The 19,668-nt window shown below is 39.2% G+C and overlaps 1 protein-coding gene across 3 annotated transcripts in view; it reads left to right on the forward strand.

The window, feature by feature from the left end:
- The window catches only part of MNS1 (meiosis specific nuclear structural 1), a 103,881-nt gene that overhangs the window by 19,893 nt on the left and 64,320 nt on the right, over positions 1–19,668 (forward strand). For 2 of the 3 annotated variants that reach the window (XM_060097300.1, XM_060097301.1), the window contains exon 3: positions 13,528–13,758. In XM_060097300.1, coding sequence (XP_059953283.1) covers positions 13,657–13,758 — 102 coding nt within the window. In that variant the 5' untranslated portion in view covers positions 13,528–13,656. Of the gene's footprint in view, positions 1–9,626; positions 9,716–13,527; positions 13,759–19,668 lie in introns of those variants that run through there. The other variant, XM_060097299.1, reaches the window with a different exon arrangement.

A 19,668-nucleotide genomic window follows, 5' to 3' on the forward strand; every position in this document is an offset into this window, starting at 1 on the left:
ATGATTCCAACTATATGACATTCCGGAAAAGGCAAACTATAGAGACAGTAGAAAGATTAGTAGTTTCCAGAGGTTTGGGTGGAAGGAGGGAAGGATGAATAGGTGGACCACAGGGCATTTTAGAGCAGTGAAACTATTCTGCAGGATATTGTAATGGTGGATACATGACATAATGCACTTGTCAAAATCCATATAGAGGGCTTCCCTGGTGGCGTAGTGGTTGAGAGTCCGCCTGCCGATGCGGGGGACGCGGGTTCGTGCCCCGGTCCGGGAGGATCCCGCATGCCGCGGAGCGGCTAGGCCCATGAGCCGTGGCTGCTGGGTCCGCGCATCCGGAGCCTGTGCTCTGCGACGGGAGAGCCCACAGCGGTGAGCGGCCCGCATACCGCAAAAAAAAAAAAAAAAAAAAAATCCTTATAGACCTGTACAAAACAAAGAGTGAACTCTGGGCCTCCCTGGTGGCGCAGTGGTTAAGAGTCCGCCTGCCAATGCAGGGGATACGGGTTCGTGCCCCGGTCTGGGAGGATCCCATATGCCGCGGAGCGGCTGGGCCCATGAGCCATGGCCTCTGGGCCTGCGCATCCGGAGCCTGTGCTCCGCAACGGGAGAGGCCACAACAGTGAGAGGCCCACATACCGCAAAAAGAAAAAAAAAAAAAAAAAAGAGTGAACTCTGATGTAAACTATGGACTATAATGAATAATGTATCAGTATTGGCTCATCAACTGTAACAAATGTATGGTGCTAATCATAGTAGAAATTGTGTGGGTGTGAAGGGAAGAGGGCACATGTGGGAACTCTCTGTATTCTATCCATAAACCTAAAACTGATCTAAAAAGCAAAGACTATTAATTAAAAAAATTTTTTAGGCTAATTTTCTTCAGATAAAATCAGTTAATCATTGCAATTGATTAAATTTGTCTTTGTTTTAGATGAACAGTCAGGCCAAAAATCTTTTTCTCTGGCAGACCTCCTATTAAATAGCATAAATTATTGTAGAATCTTTCTACAATATCCATGTGTGGACTAGACACAAGAAGCTATAACTAAAATTTCCTTTAGAGTCAGAGATCCTCAGTTAGAGAAGCAAAATAAATGAAAAGCATACATGTTTGCTAAAATAGTTTGCAATGCTGCATGACATTTCACTATTAGGAATTAACAAATTCTACACTATTGAACCTGTTATATCCTGAACTGATCCTCATCTCTTACCCTCACTTCAAGGAGCCTAACACTTTGAGGAGATGGTTATGTCAAGAAATCTGCAGCAGACTTCATCTCAACTCAATTTATACACAACACCAAGAGGGTAACCTTCTCTCTGTTCCTCTTAGACAGTGTTGCCAATGAGTAGAGCAGTAGAGGTAACGCTGATATGCAATCATGTGACCAATGACTCAAGGAGAGAGGGGAGCAAAAGGTTTGCAGCTCCCAGAAACTCTTTCAAGGCTCAACGGAAGCTTTTTATTCATGCTTTGTATTCTTTTTCTCATGGTCTGAGTCTTTGCCACATACAGTGGTCCTTGGGTATCTGCAGGCAACTGGTTCCAGGACCTGCCCTGGATACCAGAATCCACAGATGCTCAAGTCCCACATACAGCCCACAGTGCCTGTCGTTCTGCATCTGCGGATTCAACCAACCAGTGATCCTGTAGTACTGTATGTATCTATTGAAAAAAATCCCTGTATATGTAGACCTTAGCAGTTCAAACCCATGTCGTTCAAGGGTCAACTGTATATACCTTTTAACCACAATTTCCTTCAAGGTGACTGTTGCATGTTTTAACTTGATGATGTATGGCTCAATCTTTAATCACTGTTTCTTAATTAGTACACTTTGTTCTTATTATAATGCCATTACCTTAAGGTAGAGGTCCCTTTGCTAGGGCAACCGGGAGTACAGTGTGAATACTCTATAACTGAGAACTTGAATTGTACTTGGTCAGAATCCTATTGGTTTTATTCAGCTCCCCCTCACTATTGTGATTAAAAGTGTGGCAACCATTCCACAAATCCTTCTTTTTGTCTCTCATAACTTCTGATGACCTACATGGCTTCCCCTTAGTTTATTTGTACTAATTGAATGTGGTGCTTCCCCCTCCCCACCACATAATAGATTCCCTACCTGAATTACCCTTCTAATCATCCTAACACTCAAATTAGTACATTCTAAATATAATGTTAATCCTTCAATGGATATTTATTAAGCTATGCTATGTTCAGGGCTCTGTGCTAACCACATTTTGGTAAATTTAGACAATTAGTACTGCATTTAAACTACTGCTGTGTGTGATGTTATGAAATATTAATTGCATATTTTAAGAAGCAAATAGTATTGATATATTTAACTGCCTGATGAAACAGATAATCTATATATCAATGAGTGACATACTTTGTGTATTTGATTAATGAGTAGTCTCAAAGTTACAAATACTTCCTTGCAAAAACTAATATCCTATTGTGATTTAGAAGTCCATTGTACATGATAGAGCTTACCTTCATCAAGTAACTAAACATTTAAAGATCAGATTTGTACCCTGTTAATGTTTCAAAGACATTTCTATTTATTGATGTGTGAGCATTTCAGATAAATAATGTTGACTTGAGTCTGTGTATGCAACCAAAGAATTTGTCATATGGATGCCAAGCAATTAATTAGATTGTGTTAGGTAGATAAGGAAATGAAGAAATCATAACGTATCTAGACTTTAGAGAAGTCTTTTTGGAGAATTCCCTCATTATATTCTTATAGAAGGGTATAGAAATATTGGTAGTATATTAGTAAAATTAGTGCATTGGTAAATTGTTGAATGATCATACTCAGTTTGCTGATCTAGTTCCACCTGGAGAGATACTCTAGTAGTGCATATCAGGGCTCTGTGTTCTCCCAGTCTTACTCAGCATTTTTATCTAAGAAGTATTTGAAAATATGAAAGGCATTTTTATCCAATTTGTAAACGATGTCAACTGAAAAAAACGCACAATGTAAGAGCTGTGAGTTAAGTTTTATTTGGGGCAAAATGAGGGCTATAGCCTGGGAGACAGCATCCCAAATAGCTGTGAGGAACTTCTCTGAAGAGGTAGGGGGGAAGGTCAGTATTATAGGTGATTTTAGTGGAGGTGGATACATGCAGTCAAGTTTACTTTTTTTTGTAAAAAGTAAACTTGACTGCTAGTCTCATGAAGGTTGCTGCTAGTCATGAGGAGCAGATGTCTCTGTTAATGATTTTAGTGTCTTACTGCATATGAGAAGATGCAAGTATTTGGGTTCAGAAAATCTTCTCCTGAAAGTTTCTAACTATCTGAAGGCCTGTTCTGCTAGCTGTTCCCAGAGCACAGAGTGCTTCATTCCTGATCTCCACCCTGAACTCCTTTCAGGGTGTATTGAAGGTCAGTTACTGCAGTGGCTGGTGACTTAATCCTTGTAAAGGCAGATGGCAAGTGCCAATTTTTAGATAGCAATGACATGACTCTGGGTTATTGAATTACTAGACAAACATGTTGCATGGGTATTTTGGAGAGCAAAGCCAAGTATTAAAAATTGCAGTCAAGACTCTGAGATCACAGGGATTAAAGGAAGGAAACTGGCTAGTAGCTTCTAGAAAATAAAGAAGGGAGAGAGGAAAATGTGAGAAAGGAAATTAGAGGTTTTCCACTCTAACTACTAATAATCTTTAAAATCAAACATTGATTTTGATTTTAAAAGGCAATTAATGCTGCAAAAAGTTTTGTTCTTCTTAATCATTTTCACCCCTGAAATTAAACAGAGATAGTGGTTGTATCAGTTAGGAATTTCATTTGGATAACTGTAATAGAATCACGGGTGGAGAAGAGGACACAGAGGCTTAGACAAACTAGTTTACTTTTCTGTCAGATAGCATGAGGTCAGGAGTTAGGCAGCCCAGGGCTGGTGTGGTAGCTCTGTGGTCATAAAGAAGCAAGGCTCCTTCTCTTTTTCTGCTCTGCCATCCAGAGCATGTGTTATCTCATTGGCAAGACAGCTGGTGGACTCTGTCATCACATACTCTTATTAAGGACAGAAACCCACACATACAAAGGCCCTCTGACAAGAAAGAGCTCAGAGAAGTCCATTTTGGCCAAAGTTTGAAGAAGAAACCTGAAGGGCTAGATATATAAGCCTTTACAGGTCAGGTTGATGGTTTTAGACTTTCCTTAAAGGCCAGAAGAAAACAGTGAATTCTTATCATTAAGGAAAGTTTTTCCAATATGAGACAACAGAGACCTAGTGTGCCAAGACCTGTCTAAAATGCTGAGACTGGACCAGGATAACAGAGAACCCCCTTCCTCCCACCTCCTGGCTAGTAAGCAGGAGCAACAAAGAAAAGCAATCTGCTGGGGGAGGAGACAAGTATGGAGAGAACCTCTGACATGCAGGAACACAGGGAAGGCCTAAAGGTAAGGGTGAGTCAGGAATGTTGAGAGAAGCAATCTGGAAAACCAACCCCCAACATAAGCACAAGATAACACGAGAGAAATTTGAAGACAGTGGTGCACTGAAGATAACCGAAGCAACACAAAGTTCAAATCCAGCTCAACTTCTGACTATACAGAGTCAGCCTCCTACATTCACTGTAGGAGAATAGGTGTGCTATTGCCAGGCATAAATATGACGTATCTCAGTCTCTGCTGTCTTACACATGATGTCTGGCATTCAATCAAAAAGTATGAGACACACACACACACAAAACCAAGAAAAAACACTGTAAAAAGTGTACAAAGGTGAAGCAGTCAACAGAACAAAATTCATATGACCCAGATGGTGAAACTATCAGAAAAATTTAAATACTATAATTAATATACTAAAGTCTCTAATGGAAAAGATAGACAATATATGTGAAAAGATGAGTATTTTTAGCTGAGAAGGTGGAAAGTATAAGAAAGAGATAATGGAAATATTAGATAAAAAATAGTAATGAACATGAAGAATGCCTTTGACAGGCTCATCAGAAGACTTGACATAGCTGAGGAGTCAGAAAATTTGAAGATGTAGCAATAAAAACTACCTAAACTGAAACACAAAGATAGAAAGATTGGAGGAGGAAAAATCAGAGCATTTGAGAGCTTCATGACACTATCAAATCACCTAACATATGTAGAAACCTATGTATTGTGGATTTATATATGTAAGTAAAATGTATGATAACAATAGCACAAAAGATGGGATGGAGGAATTGAAATTAAACTGTTGTAAACTGTATACACACACACACACATACATTTATACATATATATAGTAAATCTTAGGGCAATCACTAAAAAATAAAGAGGTATAAATAATAAGCTGATAATGAAAATAAAATGGAACCACAAAAAATAATCAAAAAGAAGCAAGAAAAAGAAGAGAAAATGAATCAATAACAGATGCAACAAATATTTTAAAATTTGCAAAATTGTAGATATCAATCCATGCATAATATCCATAATGATATGTAAATATAAATGGCATAAACAACCAATTAAAGGATAGTGATTGTCAGATTGAATAAAAAAGCAACACCCAACTATACACTATCTACAGGAAAGCCATTTTATTTTATTTTATTTTATTTTATTTTTTTTTTTTTGTGGTATGCTGGCTTCTCACTGTTGTGGCCTCCCCCATTGCGGAGCACAGGCTCCGGACGCGCAGGCTCCGGACGCGCAGGCTCAGCGGCCATGGCTCACGGGCCTAGCCGCTCCGCGGCATATGGGATCCTCCCAGACCGGGGCACGAACCCGTATCCCCTGCATCGGCAGGCGGACTCTCAACCACTTGCGCCACCAGGGAGGCCCAGGAAAGCCATTTTAAATGTAAAGACACATTAAAAGTAAAAGCAAGGAGAAAGATATATTATGTAAACACTAGTTAAATAGAATCTGGAGTGCCTACATTAATATCAAAAAGACTTCATAACAAAGACTATCACCAGGGAAAAAGAGGGTCATTTCAGAATGTTAATGTCAAAATATTTTTAGGACATAATAATAATCCTAAAGGTGTATACATCTAACAATAGAACTTTAAAACACATGCAGCAAAAAAAGAACTGAAAAGAGAAATAAGCAAATCCACAGTTATTCTTGATGACCTCAACACTCCTCTCAGTAATTAATAAAGCAAATCGACAGAAATACAGTAACGATATAGAATACCTGAACAGCATTCTCAATCAACTTGACCTTATTGAACGTCTCACCCAAAACATCAGAATATATATTCTTTTCAAGGACACATGAAACATTCACCAGAACAGACAGTATTCTGAACAATAAAACAAACCTCAATTAAAAAGATTTGAAATCATACAGAGTGTGTTCTCTGACCATAATGGAATTAAACTAGAAATCAATAACAAAAAGACACCTGGACAATCTGAAATGTTTGGAAAGTTAACAAAATGCCTCTAAATAATTCATGGGTCAAAGACAAAGTCTCTGAATATTCTGAATTGAACAAATGAGAATGCACAACATAATCTGTGGGAGGCAGCTAAAGCAGGGCTTAGAGGGAAATATAAGTTATACATTTATATTTGAAAAGAAGAATGGTGTTAAAGATTTAAGCTTTCACCTTATGAAACTATAAAAAGAAGAGCAAATTAAACCCAAAGCAAACACAGAAGAAAATAATGATGGTAAGAGCAGAAAACAATGGACTTGTAAATAAAAAAAAAATAGAAAAAAAATTAATAAAACCAAAAGTTTGCTCTTTGAAAACATAAATAAAATTAATAAAACTCTAACTGATGAAGAACAATATTTCTTCAAAGTTATTTCTGGTAGAGCTTTCTCTTGTGTGCATAAAAGTAATATAATTTCAATCATTTGTTCATTTAACAAATATTTATTTATCACTTACTATATGCCAAGCACTATTTTAAATGCTTGGGATACATTAGTGTTCAAAATAACAACAACAGGGCTTCCCTGGTGGCGCAGTGGTTGAGAGTCCACCTGCTGATGCAGGGGACACTGGTTCGTGCCCCGGTCTGGGTAGATCCCACATGCCACAGAGCAGCTGGGCCCTTAAGCCATGGCCGCTGAGCCTGCACGTCCAGAGCCTGTGCTCCGCAACGGGAGAGGCCACAACAGTGAGAGGCCTGCATACCTCAAACAAACACAACAACAACAACAACAACAAAATTTCTGCTGACTGCCCAGTCAACAAGGTTTAATTAGAGGCTACTTTAAGAGAAGCTATACATAAGCCATGATTTTCGTAGAGTTCTTTTGGAAGTTGCTAGAATAACAGGGGATTAAATGCAAATAATAGTTACATCCTGGTTTCAAAGTGTTTTGTACTGTACACACCCTGTTGTCAATTTTACTTTTGTAGTAACTGGGTTTATAAGACTCCCAAAAGACAGAAACATTGACAATATTCTCCCTATACACAGACACACATACACTTGCACAAGTCCCTTCTGATGTTAGAAAACAATATGAGTCTAAGGTGAGGTCTAAAAGCCCATTAGGGTGATCTATTTGCTATTAATCTCTTTGCATTTCAGTTTGGGAGGTTTCTATTGACATATCTTCAAGCTCACTGATTCTCTCTTCAGTGGTGTCCAGTCTACTGATATCCTATTAAAGGCATTCCTCATTTGTTACAGTGTTTTTGATTTCTAGAATTTCCTTTGGATTCTTCCATTTCCATGTCTCTGCTTAAATTAATCTTCTGTCCTTGTATGCGGTCCACATTGTCTGTCAGATGCCTTAGCATATTAATCATAGTTATTTTAAATTCCTGTTCAATTCCAAATGTGTGTGAGAGCTGAGTCTAGTTCTGATGCTTACTTTGCTTTTCAGACTGTGCTTTCCCTTGCCTCTTAAAAATCTGCCTTTAGCCTTGAAATTTGTTGTTGAAAGGTGGACACGGTATATTGGGTAACGGGAACTGAGGTAAACAGGGCTTTAGCGTGAGGTTTTTTATTATATGGCTAGGAGTTAAGCTGTGTTTAATGTTTGCTGTAGCTGTAGGTTCCAGAGGCTTCAGATTCCTCTGTTTTTGTTTTTGTCTCCTGTTGTCTTTGGATTCCCTAAGAATTCCTTGTTAGAGTGTGTTTTGAAGGACTTCCAGCTGTAATCAACTGTTATTACAGTGGAGCATTGTTGGTGTGGTGATAAAGTGTGGGAAAGGGGAAGCATTTTATGGTTTTATAGTTAAGCTGTGCCCCTGGGCTGTGACCTTTATGAATATTTCTTAGATCCCCTTTGTCCACTTAGGTGAGACAGGAAGGCTGGAGGCAGAGAAATGTCCTTGCCCCAGGTAGAATAAGGCTCTGGTAAAATCTTTTCCTCTGTAAAGTAAGCCTTTATTGTGGAGAAGGCTCTGGACATATTTCACAATGATTCTTCTTCTCAGCCTCCTGCCAGGACCATGGGCCATCTTCTTCGGTTCTTCATTGTGACCAACCTGGTGAGATTCCTGGAGACAAAACCCAGAGAAGTGTGGAGGCCTCCCTAACATGGCAGCCCCCACTAGTTTCACTGATTCTAGTCCATACTCAGTCTCCAGCAATCCATCAAAATTACCATTTAATTATTCCTAATTCATGGCTTCAGGGGCTTCTGCTCCACGTAAGGAGGTCTTGACTGTGACTCTCTGGATTTACCTTTCCCCACATTTCAGGGTGATGGGTTGCCCTGTGACCTCAGTTTTATGATGAATGCAAGAAAAGTCATTAGTTTCGAGTTTTTCCAGCTTTATCTGGTAGTAAGGAGGGAAGTGACAGCTTCCAAGTTTTTTATATTTTGGAGCTGAAACCATAAGTCTTATTTTTAATTAATCTTTAAGCAGACATATTGCTACACAAGATGGACTTCAAATTAGCATAAACTAAGCCAAGTTCACATGCTAACTACCTTAGAAAAATTTTTTTTTCAGTTTGGACAAGATTTCTCTAAATATGTTATCTCTAAAATCAATATATTTGACTAATTTCTCTGACCCATTCCTGTTCTTAAGTTCTTCCATTTAAAATGGACTTCAGTGTGTAACTTGCCAATAAAATAAACCTAACCAAAATCCTGCCATCATCCGTCTGCTCTCTCATTGGTACCTGGACCTTGTATTACATAGAATAAGATCCATGTGGCCCATATATTTTATTCACCCAACTTACCAACAGCTTCTGTGGGTCCCCCACAGTGCACAGTTTCTCAGCTAGGGAGACCGTGACCGTGCCTGCCACTGCCGAGGACGAATGCCGTCATCAACCCTGCAGAACCTGCATTGAGGCTGCAGTAAGTTCTGTGCACGGAAAGTGACTTTGGCCTCATGTCTTAGACAGGAGTTTGCCGTATTTCTCTGTAAACAGTTTCCACACCTCAACTTGGCTCCCAACTCCACCAAACCGACAGATAATGGCTTGAGGGGAATCTTGGCTCCTAACAGACTGCAAAGGGCTTGCCTCAGGACACATTTGGACTACCCCCCGCGCCCCCCACCCCCGTCTCCTTAAAATTTATGGAAATACAAAAACAAAAAACTTACGGAAGTAGCCGCCCTGCCAAGCCTCCCAAGAAGCTCAGCGCTCATTGGATAGGGCTGCGCCCAATGGGAGGCGGCGGCCTTCGCGGGTGGCTGGCGCGCTGCGGCGGCAGTTGCCGGGAGACCGTATCAAAACCGGAGAGCTCTAACGGCGTCTTGGTATACCGCCTAAGTTGGTGGCCGCCAGAGCGGGAGAGGGGGAGTTTCGTCGGCCGAGATGGTGAGCCTGTCGGGGGTCTTAAAACTAGTTGGTGGTCTCTTGATTTAATTCTAGTTTAGAGCCAAACTGCTTCTAAAAAAGGATTTGAAGTGCCCAATCTGAGAACAAAGTGGGAAACTCGTATTTGCTTTCAGAGACCTCAGGTGCTATTATTTAAGGGACTACTTGGTTGTCTATTGATTTAATTCTAGTTTAGAGCCAAACTGCTTCTAAAAAAGGATTTGAAGTGCCCAATCTGAGAATAAAGTGGGAAACTCGTATTTGTTTTCAGAGACCTCAGGTGCTATTATTTAAGGGACGCTCCTGGTGGCTTCAAGCCTTTTTTTCTCATTTCTCCACAGTATATTAAATCCGCCCGGTAAAAATCTTGCTTCCCACACATCTGGAAATTTAGGAAATGTTTAAGAACCGCTGAACATATGAGTGGAAATGAACGTCCAGGAGAGAGCGAATGAATAAATAGCAGCGGGTTGACCTATTAAATCTACATTAGAAAAACGTGACCTTTTTTTAACATCTTTATTGGAGTATAATTGCTTTACAGTGTTGTGTTAGTTTCTGCTGTATAACAAAGTGAATCAGCTATATGTATACATATATCCCCATATCCCCTCCCTCTTGCATCTCTCTCCCACCCTCCCTATCCCACCCCTCCAGGTGGTCACAAAGCACCGAGCTGATCTCCCTGTGCTATGCAGCTGCTTCCCACTAGCTATCTATTTTACATTTGGTAGTGTATATAAGTCCATGCCACTCTCTCACTTTGTCCCAGCGTACCCTTCCCCCTCCCCGTGTCCTCAAGTCCATTCTCTACGTCTGCACCTTTATTCCTGTCCTGCCCCTAGGTTCTTCAGAACCATTTTTTTTTTTAAGATTCCATATATATGTGTTAGCATACGGTATATGTTTTTCTCTTTCTGACTTACTTCACTCTGTATGACAGACTCTAGGTTCAACCACCTCACTACAAATAACTTAATTTCATTTCTTTTAATGGCAGAGTAATATTCCATTGTATATATGTACCACATCTTCTTTATCCATTCATCTGTCGATGGACACTTAGGTTGCTTCCATGTCCTGGCTGTTGTAAATAGTGCTGCTATGAACATTGTGGTACATGAACTCTTTTTGAATTATGGTTTTCTCAGGGTATATGCCCAGTAGTGGGATTGCTGGGTCGTATGATAGTTCTATTTTTAGTTTTTTAAGGAACCTCCACACTGTTCTCCATAGTGGCTGTATCAATTTACATTCCCACCAACAGTGCAAGCGGGTTCCCTTTTCTCCACACCCTCTCCAGCATCTATTGTTTGTAGATTTTTTGATGATGGCCATTCTGACTGGTGTGAGGTGATACCTGATTATAGTTTTGATTTGCATTTCCCTAATGATTAGTGATGTTGAGCATCCTTTCATGTGTTTGTTGGCAATCTGTATATCTTCTTTGGAGAAATGTCTATTTAGGTCTTCTGCCTGTTTTTAGTTTGGATTGTTTGTTTTTTTAATATTGAGCTGCATGAGCTGTTTATATATTTTGGAGATTAATCCTTTGTCCGTTGATTCGTTTGCCGACATTTTCTCCCATTCTGAGGGTTGTCTTTTCGTCTTGTTTGTAGTTTCCTTTCCTTTGCAAAAGCTTTTAAGTTTCATTAGGTCCCATTTGTTTATTTTTGTTTTTATTTCCATTACTCTAGGAGGTGAATCAAAAAAGATCTTGCTGTGATTTATGTCAAAGAGTGTTCATCCTATGTTTTCCTCTAAGAGTTTTATAGTGTCCGGTCTTACATTTAGGTGTTTAATCCATTTTGAGTTTATTTTTGTGTATGGTGTTAGGGAGTGTTCTAATTTCATCCTTTTACATGAAGCTGTCTAGTTTTTGCAGCACCACTTATTGAAGACTGTCTTTTCTCCATTGTATATCCTTGCCTCCTTTGTCATAGATTAATTGACCAAAGGTGCGTGGGTTTGTCTCTGGGCTTTCTATCCTGTTCCATTGATCTATATTTCTGTTTTTCTGCCAGTATCATATTGTCTTGATTACTGTGGCTTCGTGGTATAGTCTGAAGTCAGGGAGTCTAATTCCTCCAGCTCCGTTTTTCTTTCTCAAGATTGCTTTGGCTATTCGGGGTCTTCTGTGTCTCCAAACAAATTTTAAGACTTTTTGTTCTAGTTCTGTAAAAAATGCAATTGGTAGTTTGATAAGAATTGCATTGAATCTGTAGATTGCTTTGGATAATATAGTCATTTTCACATTATTGATTCTTCCAATCCAAGAATATGGTATATCTCTCCATCTGTTTGTATTATCTTTAATTTCTTTCATCAGTGTCTTACAGTTTGCTGCATACAGGTCTTTTGTCTCCTTAGGTAGGTTTATTCCTAGGTATTTTATTCTTTTTGTTGCAATGGTAAATGGGAGTGTTTCCTTAATTTCTCTTTCAGATTTTTCATCATTAGTGTATAGGAATGCAAGGGATTTCTGTGCATTAATTTTGTATCCTGCTCCTTTACCGAATTCATTGATTAGCTCTAGTAGTTTTCTGGTAGCATCTTTAGGATTCTCTATGTATAGTATCATGTCATCTGCAAACAGTGACAGTTTTACTTCTTTTCTGATTTGTATTCCTTTTATTTCTTTTTCGTCTCTGATTGGTGTGGCTAAAACTTCCAAAACTATGTTGAATAATAGCAGTGAGAGTGGGCAACCTTGTCTTGTTCCTGATCTTAGTGGAAATGTTTTCAGTTTTTCACCATTGGGAATGATGTTGGCTGTGGGTTTGTCATATATGGCCTTTATTATGTTGAGGTAAGTTCCCTCTATGCCTACTTTCTGGAGGGTTTTTATCATAAATGGGTGTGAATTTTGTCGAAAGCTTTCTCTGCATCTATTGAAATGATCATATGGTTCTTCTCCTTCAATTTGTTAATATGGTGTAACACATTGATTGATTTGCATATATTGAAGAATTCTTGCATTCCTGGGATAAACCCCACTTGATCATGGTGTATGATCCTTTTAAAGTGATTTTGTTGAGGATTTTTGCATCTATGTTCATCAGTGTTATTGGCCTGTAGTTTTCTTTCTTTGTGACATCCTTGTCTGGTTTTGGTATCAGGGTGATGGTGGCCTCCTAGAATGAGTTTGGGAGTGTTCCTCCCTCTGCTATATTTTGGAAGAGTTTGAGTAGGACAGGTGTTGGCTCTTCTCTAAATGTTTAATAGAATTCACCTGTGATGCCGTCTGGTCCTGGGCTTTTGTTTGTTGGAAGATTTTTAATCACAGTTTCAGTTTCAGTGCTTGTGATTGGTCTGTTTATATTTTCTATTTCTTCTCGGTTCAGTCTCGGAAGGTTGTGCTTTTCTAAGAATTTGTCCATTTCTTCCAGGTTGACATGACCAGCTTTTGAACCTCACTTTACAGCCAAAGGGGAAGGGGTAGAGGGTGGAATGAGGAGGAATTCCCTCCGTCGTGGTAAAGAGCTGGGTCTATAGAGCTCAGCTGCCCGTCTTTGAATTCTAGTATGGCTGTTTATTAGCTGAGGAAACTTGGGTCAAGTTGCTTTAACTTTTCATGCCTTATATATAAGATGGGGAACCTGCTTCATTGATATATCATGTATTTACCTACCACATTTGCTTTTTTATTATGATATATTTCTTTGAATTTAGGAAGGAAGCCAAAAGCCTTTCGTTTTTTACTGTTAGCTATCTTCATGTCATTTGTTTCTGGGGCTACATCAGTATATTTTAAAAAATTAGATCCTGGATCACCAAAGTATGCTTTCCCCCACCCCCCACCCCCATTTTAGGCTTCCAAAAGGAGAACTCTGAGCTCTAGTGAAAAGCATCAGAAATTAGTAGATGTAAACTATTGCAAAAAATTGCATGTCGGGGCACTACAAAGGCTACAAGAATCAAAGAATCAAATCAAGGACCAAATGGTGCAGAATGAGAATGATGACCGGGCTGAGCGCAAAAGGTTCCTCAGATTGTTACAGAATGAACAATTTGAGTTGGATATGGAAGAGGCCATTCAAAAGGTAAGTTTTACTATTCGTTTTTATATCATTTTTTTCCTTCATTTTCTCTTTGGAAACAATGAAAGCCAACTGGAATTGAGTAGAGAGACTAAGTATCAGGCAAAGGATGTCTCCCAGTGAGTCAGGCCAGTGTAGTGGTAAAGAGCTGGGGTTTTGGAGCTGGACTGTGTGTCTTTGAGTCCTAGTACTCCTATTTGTTAGCTGTGGAAACTTGGGTAGTTTGCTTTTACTTTCTCTGTCCCATCTAGAAAGTGAGAAGAATAATAGTACCTACTTCATAGGATTGTTTTAGTAATTAATCAGTTAATACAGGCAAAGCCCTTAGAACAGTGCCTCGAAGAGTAAGCACTCAGGTTATTTTCTTCATAAATATGAAATCCATAATTACTAACTTCCACAGTTTTGTTCACATAAGTATAATTCTGTTCCTTTCCCTAAAATTCTAAAGACAAAAATTTAAGAATACCTTTTTTGAAGTTATTGAGATTAAACATGTACATTAAGTGGTAGAAAATGAACACTTATTTATTAGCTATGAATTTACTTGTATTTTTGATTTTTGAAATACTGCCTTGAAAAATTCAGGTATAATATGTAGGTATGCAACTACTAAAGTGTGGAGACAGTTTTTCAGTGCATATTTTAAGGGATGAGGGAGGTAGAAAAAGGGAAACCAACAAGAAAAGAAATGAGTTCTCATAAATGTGAAAAAGATGTTCTGATATTTCAGTATTTTTTGAGTGTCTGCTATATGTTCAACATTTTGTAAGGTATTGTGGGGAATGGCAAAACCAAGTTTTAAAAGTGGTATTCATCCTTCTGAGTTTCAAATTCCAGAAGCTTAGACATGACTTTTTAACCCTGAGCAAGAAGATCCTTGGGGATTAGACTTTTTTGCCTATTCTTTTTATTCTTATTTTTTCTTTAATTTTAAAGAAAATCCCAGATATCATGTCAACTCTCTCTTGTATACTTCAGTATACATCTTACAAAACATGGATTTATTTTTGTATAGCAGCAGCATAATGCCATTATCTTACCTGGTAGAATTATCAATAAATAAATTCAAGGTATCATTTAATACCATTCCATAATCAAATTTCTGTGATTGTGTCAGAAGACTGCTTTTACAGTTGGTTTGGTTTAATCAGATCCAAACAAGGTTTATCCAGTGTATTTGGTTATGTCACGTCCCTTTTAATCTAAAACAACCCTTCCCTGTGCTTTTTTTTTTTTAACTTCATGTTTTTAACTTGTTAAAGAAGCTAGGACAGTTGTTTAATAGGATATCCCACTTTCTGAATTTATCTATTTGCTTCCTCAGTGGTTCCTTTACTTTGTTCCCCTATCTCTTCTATTTCCTCTAAATGAAAGTTAGCCCTAAGGGCATGATTAGATTTAGGTACAACTCTTTTGGCTGTGACTCCATGGCAATGCTATCCTTGATATTTTATCCCACCAGCAGACATACTGGTGCTGATGTTGATGCTAATGTTGATTAGTGGGTTTAATGAGATAGCCTGGTTCCTCCATTGTAAAGATCCCTATCAAACTTTTTTTTGTGTGTGTGGTACGTGGGCTGCTCACTGCTGCGGCCTCTCCCATTGCGGAGCACAGGCTCCGGACACGCAGGCTCAGCGGCCATGGCTCACGGGCCCAGCCGCTCCGCGGCATGTGGGATCCTCCCGGACCGGGGCATGAACCCGTGTCCCCTGCATCGGCAGGCGGACTCTCAACCACTGCGCCTCCAGGGAAGCCCCCCATCAAACTTTAATATTTGGTTTCACCAATGAATCTTTTTCATTATTAGGGTTGCAAAACACTGATTTTCTAATTTTGGTGTTCCTTTCACATTTATTTAGCTGCAATTCCTCTGTAAAGAACTTTCCCTCATCAATTAGCGTAATTTGGTATCCTGAGATATAGTTTTTACTGGAAAGGGAGATAAATAATTTTCAGAGTAAGAATTGGTGCCCTAGTCACTTCCATTGGTGTATGCCTATGTTGCTTTTTAAAATTTTGTTTTCTTGAGCTTTGGACTTTTTCCCTTTAAAAAAAATTTTTTTTGGAGTCATGGGCCTTTATATACTTGAATTAATTGTATTTATTATTCTTTTTCATGCTCAGATTGTCCTACATTTGGCCAATGGATGCCCTTTTATTGCTTCTGTGTCCTTTTGACAAGACTCCCTTTATTTGTGGTAGCTTCCTTGCTTTTTGTCAGAATACAGTGTTACAGGCTAGGGATGGTTAATTTTACATGCCAGCTTGACTGGGCCATGGGGTGCCCAGATATTTGGTCAGCCATTATTTTGGGTGTTTTTGGATGAGATTAGCATTTAAATTAATAGACTGAGTAAAGCAGATTTTTTTTTTTTTTTGCTCAACGTGGGCCTCTCACTGTTGTGGCCTCTCCCGTTGCGGAGCACTGGCTCCGGACACGCAGGCTCAGCGGCCACGGCTCACAGGCCCAGCCGCTCAGCGGCATGCGGACCCTCTCGGACTGGGGCACGAACCCGTGTCCTCTGCATCGGCAGGTGGACTCTCAACCACTGCATCACCAGGGAAGCCCGAGTAAAGCAGATTTTGAACTGAAACAGCTCTTACTGAGTCTCAAGCCTGCCAGCCTTCAGACAGGAACTACACCAGTGGCTCTCAGGCCTCTGACCTTAGACTGGAACTAAACTATTGGCTGGCTTCTGTCTCCAGCTTTCCAACTCACCCTGCAGATCTTGGGACTTGCCTGCTTCCATAATTGCTTGAGCCGATTCCGTATTATATTGTTTCTGTTTCTCTGGAAAACCCTAATACAAGGTTCGTTTTGTAAATTTCTTGCTTCATACCTGGAATTGGGCATTGTACCAAGGAGTTCTATTATCATTTAGTGGAAATAATATTTGGAGACAATTTTGGGTTTAGATATGCTTATTACTCTTGGGTGTTAGATATGCTTATTATATTGGTTCTAGGTCTTTTCAGCAGATAGAACTTGGACATATGCATATTTTTAACTTTTTGAGATAAGTTTAGTTTTACAGAATAGTTGCAAAAATAATACCCTTGACCTGACTTCCCTTTATGTTACCGTCTAACATAATCATAGAATAATTATCAAAATGAAGAAATTAGCCTTGCCACAATACTATTAACTAAACTGTGAGATTTATTCAGATTTCATCAGTTTTTCCACTAACACCTTTTTGTTGTTGTTGTTCCAGTATCACAAATTGCATTTAGTTGTCAGGTGTCCTTAGTCTCCTCCATTCTGTGAGTTCCTCCCTTTTTTTCTGTCTTTCATGACCTTGACAGTTTTGAAGACTATAGTTCATTTGTTATATTAGTTTTCTGTTGCTGTGTAACAAACTTCCACAAACTTAGTGGCTTAAAACAATATCCATTTATTACCTCACAATTTCTGTAGGTCAGAAGTCCAGGCATGGTATGTAGGTGGATTTTCTGCTTGGTCTCACAAGGCTGAAATCAAGGTGGGATGCATTCCCATGGGATGCATTCTCATCTAGATCTTGGGGCCTCTTCTCAGCCCGTTTAAGTTGTCAGCAGCGTTCATGTTCTTGTAGTTGTAAGCCTGAAGTTTTCATCTCCCAGAGGTTGCTGACATTCCCTGCCACGTGGCCCTCTCTACACATGCAGTTTACTTGCTTTCTGGCACCACAAGATGTTCCAGGCTCAGCTTATTCTTTCCTTGCCTTGGAATCAACCAGTTCTCTAAGAAGACTCGGTCCCTTTTATTGGAAAATGTTATTTAGAAACCAAGGTCTGAATGCTGGACGTGTTCATTATTACTGGGGTTTTACTGCTCTACTCCCTCTAGGTGGAAAGAACTAGAAAACAAACTAGAAAACAACCATACACACACATCTGTGTTTACATTTGTGTGTCTGTCTCTCTGCATGTATTTATTAATAAAAAAGCCCATGAGCCTGAGTTGGTACTGCTGACTCCAGTCTGCCACCATAGGGGTCATTTTAGTCTTTCCCCTTTCCTTATTTGTAATTGCGTTCTCCCAACAAAAAGAAAGCTGGCTCTCATTATCTACAATATATTTATTTATTCTTTCAACCCTAGAATACAAATAGTTTCAGAATTGCTAACCTGCACCCTTGTGAACAACAAATTTACTTACTACAATACAGACTTGGGTGCAGTTCTTTGTGTCTTTAGCCTTGCAATATCTAGTCAAACTTTTTTCCAAAGTTACTTATGTCCACTCCTACCTATCTCCTCCATTGTGGTTATTTGATTGATTTTTGTTTGTTTGGTTTTTTTGTGATTGATTTTTTTTTTTTTTTTTTTTTCTCCCGCTGCGGAGCACAGGCTCCGGACGCGCCCACTCAGCAGCCATGGCCCACGGGCCCAGCCGCTCCGCGGCACGTGGGATCCTCCCGGACCGGGGCACGAACCCGCGTCCCCTGCATCGGCAGGCAGACCCCCAACCACTGCGCCACCAGGGAAGCCCTGTGATTGATTTTTAATACAGTTAATTTGTTATAGCCTGCATTCCATTGTCCTCCCCAATCTGACTGATTGTCCTCAATCAATCTGATTGATTTCTTTTTTTTTAATGTTGAAATAATTACATATCCTTGGGAAGGTGCAAAGATAGTGCAGAGAGGTCCACTGTGCCCTTGGGCAGTTTCCCCCAATGGTTACATCTTACACAACTGTAATATGATATCAACCCTATAAAATGACATTGCCATGTTATGCGTATATATTTCTATGTCATTTTATTACATGTGTAGATTTATGCAACCACCACCTCATTCAAGATACAGAACTATTCCATCACCACCAAGACCTCATTCATGCTACCTACCCCATTATTGTCACACACTTCCTTCAAACCCCACAATGACTGGCAATCACTAATTTGTTCTCCATCTCTATAATTTTGCTATTTCAAGAACCTTATTTTTTAAAAAAAGATGTTATATAAACAGTCCTGCATGTGATTCCATACGTATGTGGAATCATACGTCTATAACCTTTATTTATTTATTTTTTAAACATCTTTATTGGAGTATAATTGCTTTATAATTGCTTTACCATGGTGTTAGTTTCTGCTTTATAACAAAGTGGATCAGCTATACATACACATATATCCCCATATCTCCTCCCTCTTGTGTCTGCCTCCCACCCTCCCTATCCCACCCCTCTAGATGGTCACAAAGTACTGAGCTGATCTCCCCGTGCTATGCGGCTGCTTCCCACTAGCTATCTATTTTACATTTGGTAGTGTATATGTGTCCATGCCACTCTCTCACTTCGTCCCAGCTTACCCTTCCCCCTCCCTGTGTCCTCAAGTCCATTCTCTACATCTGTGTCTTTATTCCTGTCCTGCCCCTAAGTTCTTCAGAACCATTTTTTTTTTGTCTGTAGCCTTTAGAATAGGCTTTTTTCACTCCACATAATGCTCTTGAGATTCATCCATGTTGTTGGATGTGTCAACAGTTGATTCCTTTTTATTATTAAGTAGTAGTACATAGTATGGATGTACTAGTTGATTTCATTTTAAATTTGCATATTATAAAATTCATTCTTTGTTATGTACAGTTCTGTGGATTTTGGCAAATGCATAGATTACTGTTTCCACCATCACAATGTCATACAAAGCAATCCATCACACCGAAAGTCCCCTCATGCTTCCCCTTTATCAACCACTCATACCACCCCCCAATCCCTGGAAACCATTGATTTCTTTTTTGTCCAATAGGTTTATGTTTTCCATAGTATCATATAAATGGAATTATGTAATATGTCACTTTTTGGGTCTGACTTCTTTCACTTAGCAGAACAAATTTAAGATTTTGTGTTGTTGCATGAATCATTCATTTTAATTGCTCAATAGTATAGTAGTGTTCTATTATATGGATGTAGCACAGTTTGTTT

Source organism: Mesoplodon densirostris, chromosome 4, assembly GCF_025265405.1.
Source record: "Mesoplodon densirostris isolate mMesDen1 chromosome 4, mMesDen1 primary haplotype, whole genome shotgun sequence".
Classification (NCBI taxonomy): domain Eukaryota; kingdom Metazoa; phylum Chordata; class Mammalia; order Artiodactyla; family Ziphiidae; genus Mesoplodon; species Mesoplodon densirostris.